The following is a 3,789-nucleotide window of genomic DNA, read 5'->3' as shown; positions in this document are numbered from 1 at the left end:
TTTTCAGTTCCGGGCTTTCAGTTCCTCTTTTTCAACTCGTCTGAGATGTGACACTAACCATATTGTGACAGACGCTCAGGACTAATCTATGGCTGTAAATCTGGAAATGAACACTCAGTTTGAAGCTCCTAATTACCTGAATGTAGAGAGACAGAAGAAAATCTTTCCCTCGCCTGCCAGAAACACTCAGTATGGAGGTAAGTTCATGATTTATACCTAAAAGTATATACTGAAAAACCAGGTAAGTCTTACAACTGAAAAGCTTATGCTTTGTGAATTTTCTGTAACACAATAAGTAACAACTCTTTACACCTGCTATAATGTAAGTGATGATAAATGTTTAAATGACAAAAAACGATCTGAAATCCTTTAGCTACATGATTTTATTGGCTATACTGCCACATGAAAGGCTGTCTGGATGACACTAAAAAGCCTATCCAGGTTATTAATTTATTACTTTATAAAACATGATACAAATATACGGTGGTTTTGAATTTCAGGAGCATTCAGGCTGGCTGGAGTGTGCATCGGTCTGATGTGTATCGTTCAGGCGACGCTCAACATCGTACTGAGGCTGTACTGTAAGTTGTTGTATGTAACAGTAATAATTGTAAAAATTGTTAAAAATCCTGGTATAACAGATGATGTTCTGACGCTATGCCTTTTTGCACCATGTTCAAGTGTGACAGATGTTATTTGCTATAACGTAAAAATAATTCAGTTGCACTATAAAATAATAAATAAATAAATAAATGTACCAGATTTTTTATTACCCTGTGTATTGTTTCATAACATTGGTCATAAGACAAATGGGGAACTAGAGTACTGTATATGAGCATATTATATTAGCTACCTAGCTCGCAACACGAGCTGAGATATGTGTAATATGATTTATATTTAAAAGTTGTGTGCGTAAGTATTCACCCCCTCGCCCCCCACATCCTCTTTGCTGTGAATGGTCTTGTGTAATTTTGTTCTTGTGCAAGAAAAACAGAAAGTAGATGGTGTGTGATTAGTTTTTCCTCTCCTGTACAAAATATAGAAAGTTTCAATGGAGGGTCAATACTTATGTGTCAGACTGGATCATCTTGTACTTCTCATTAGGATAACACTACAGTAGCTTTACTGGTCATGTGGCATGCTTGTCAGTCTTGTGAAGAAGGTTCTATCCTAATTCCCTTCTGTGATGCTTTTGTTGAATACACAGTTACCTCTGAGCTGTTACCTCTGAACTGCAACAATGACACGGTGTCTCGATACATAGAGCAGCTCAACAACAGATATGATAATCTTGTTAAGGAGAAATCCAGCTTGCGTAACATGAGAGATCAGCTACAGACGGAGAGAGACAAACTCCAGGAGAAACTTTCCAACATCGGTCAGTGTTTGTTATTTTTTTATTTTTTTTTATTTTTTTCACTGATAAAAACCAGTTACAACTGTGAAATGTAGCATATACAATTATCCATTGCTAATCATGGCGCATCTATCTGTTATCTATCTGTCTGTCTGTTTCTCTGTCTGTTGGTCTGTCTGTCTGTCTGAACCTAGCTAAGTGATTTGAAAAACAAAATATAATCCTTATCTTAATGTTTGCTAACTTATATAGAAAACCTGTCCAATGGGGGGCTCCCCATAGTTGGGGTATTAATGTTCCCAAGGTCCTATGTTCCCCAGTGTAATGTGGCACAAAATGAACACATCACACACAGACCTATCATCCCAGGGTCCTAGTTTCCCTTGGGATTATATGGCACATAATTTACACACCTTTAAAGCTCCCCAGCTCCATATAGAACATAATGAGAACCTAAAAAACATGTTACCAACTCTGTATTCCCTTAATATGCCATGGGATACTGTGAGAACTGGTCAATGTTTTTTTTCTGTTCCCCGGCACTGTCTCTCAATACAATAGATCTCCAGTTCCCTTAGTTGACAAGGAAGAAAACAAACCTAGAATGGTTTGAATCTAACCCTGTTGACACTGTGACATGTATCTAATTTTATCCAGTTTGTTTTAACCATGTATTCATTATGTGCTATATAAATCTGGGAACCTAGAACCCTGGGAACGTAGGGATGACCCCTTACACAGTAGTGAGACTGATGCTAGCTGGTCTGTTAGTACTTGGTTTTAAGTATTTCATTTAGCATTTCTAATAGCTACACTATTTCCACGTACTGTTTTTATTGGTAAACCTTGCCTAGACGTTCATCACGTTATATTCTGTGAACAGCTGAAGAGCTCAAGAAGCCGGGGTGGACCTTATACAGGTCCAGCTTTTACTACATGTCTGCTGAGAAGAAGAACTGGTTTGACAGCAGAGCTGAATGCAGAAAAAATGGAGCAGACCTGGTGATCATCAAAAGCAGAGAAGAACAGGCGAGTAAAACTGATCAATAACACCTTGTATAGAGCCCATGTTTATAAAACCGTTTACTTTGGTCTGATTTTTTTAAAATCTTTTTTTTTCTTTTCATGATTGGTTTGGATAGATGTTAATTTGCACATTATGAATCCATCTTAACAGGATTTCATTGATGCGTTAAGAAGTGGAAAGAGCGCATGGATTGGTTTGAGTGACCAAGTCACTGAGGGCACGTGGAAATGGGTGGACAATACATCACTGACCACTAAGTAAGATCTCCTTTACTGATCTGCTTATAATTCGCCTTTAATATGAAGCTCTAGATATGCTGATGGTCTGCATGTGTGTTTTCAGCTACTGGTGGAGTAAAGAGCCCAATAATTTCAATGGAGATGAAGACTGTGCTGAGATTGGTTATATTCCAGATGATGGAAGGCCTGTAACAAATAAGTTAAACACATGGAACGATAATTCATGCCTTAGCAGTTTATTTTGGATATGTGAGAAAAGCTTTCCCATTTAAGTGTCTGTGAAGAGTACAAACACATTGCAAACACTCATAGCTGAGCTGCCACTTGGGACTAAATCTGCATTGCATTGTACTGCTGTCATGAATGTGTTCCTAATAAAGTGAACAGTGTGTGTGTGAGCCTGTGCGTGTGTGAAAGTCTCTGTGTGTGTGTGTGAGCCTGTGTGTGCAGTGGTGTCAAAAGTATTCACATTCATTACTCAGGTAGAAGTATAGATATTATGGTTTAAAAAGACTTCTGTAGAAGTTGAAGTATCAAATCAAGCTTTTTACTCAAGTAAAAGTGTAAAAGTGCTGGTTTTCAAAACTACTTAAAAAGTATAAAAGTAAAAGTAATGCGAGGAAAAAATGCCATTAAGGACAAAAGCTTAGGCTGTGCCACAGGGGCCTATTGTGCACTACTCCACCTCCTCAGAAAACTTATTTCTAAAGGTCATAATGACTATAATGTTATATTAATATGATAATGTTGAAAAATTTGGGATGCACTAGGCTACCTGTTTCAGCCACATACTGTATATGCCCATTAAAAAAGAACACATTTTAGTACAATGCAAATACATTAAAGAACCATATATGTGTACTACTGAGCTGTGTTTCATGGAGCGGAAGATATGACTAGTTGGCTATAAGTATTGTAATGGTGCAAAAAGTCAAACTTCAGAGTCATGTCATCAATAACCTTTATTGAAAGAAACACATTGGACTTAAACAACAACAGGGTAATCAACATCAGTTAAGCACAGAACATGCGACAAAGAGTTACCAGGCTTTGTTCATCCACAAAAGCAGCTGGTTCTCAAAGTTCTTGGAGCCAATGCATGCTCTTCTTGGCCTGATGATCAGCCCTGCAACACTGAACAGTCTTTCACAGGCTGCTGAGGCCGG

General features: G+C 37.9%; 1 protein-coding gene across 1 annotated transcript; it reads left to right on the top strand.

Moving 5' to 3' along the window:
* Window positions 1–3,021, top strand: LOC132841928 (CD209 antigen-like protein 2). Its single transcript, XM_060864578.1, has 6 exons — window positions 1–197; window positions 501–581; window positions 1,208–1,378; window positions 2,241–2,386; window positions 2,535–2,641; window positions 2,727–3,021. Exons 1-6 carry the CDS (start codon window positions 89–91, stop codon window positions 2,893–2,895), a joined length of 783 nt encoding a protein of 260 aa, XP_060720561.1. The 5' UTR covers window positions 1–88; the 3' UTR covers window positions 2,896–3,021.
* Window positions 3,022–3,789: the final 768 nt, after the last annotated feature.

Source organism: Tachysurus vachellii, chromosome 2, assembly GCF_030014155.1.
Source record: "Tachysurus vachellii isolate PV-2020 chromosome 2, HZAU_Pvac_v1, whole genome shotgun sequence".
Taxonomy (NCBI): Eukaryota; Metazoa; Chordata; class Actinopteri; order Siluriformes; family Bagridae; genus Tachysurus; species Tachysurus vachellii.
This window is presented reverse-complemented; position numbering and strand designations above follow the sequence as displayed.

Bases quoted from the DNA above. Each gene is read 5' to 3' on its own strand.
- LOC132841928 (XM_060864578.1), top strand. From the start codon at position 89: ATGGCTGTAAATCTGGAAATGAACACTCAGTTTGAAGCTCCTAATTAC. The intron at 2,387-2,534 runs GCGAGTAAAACT...CCATCTTAACAG, and splicing joins TCAAAAGCAGAGAAGAACAG to GATTTCATTGATGCGTTAAG. The intron at 2,642-2,726 runs GTAAGATCTCCT...GTGTGTTTTCAG, and splicing joins AATACATCACTGACCACTAA to CTACTGGTGGAGTAAAGAGC.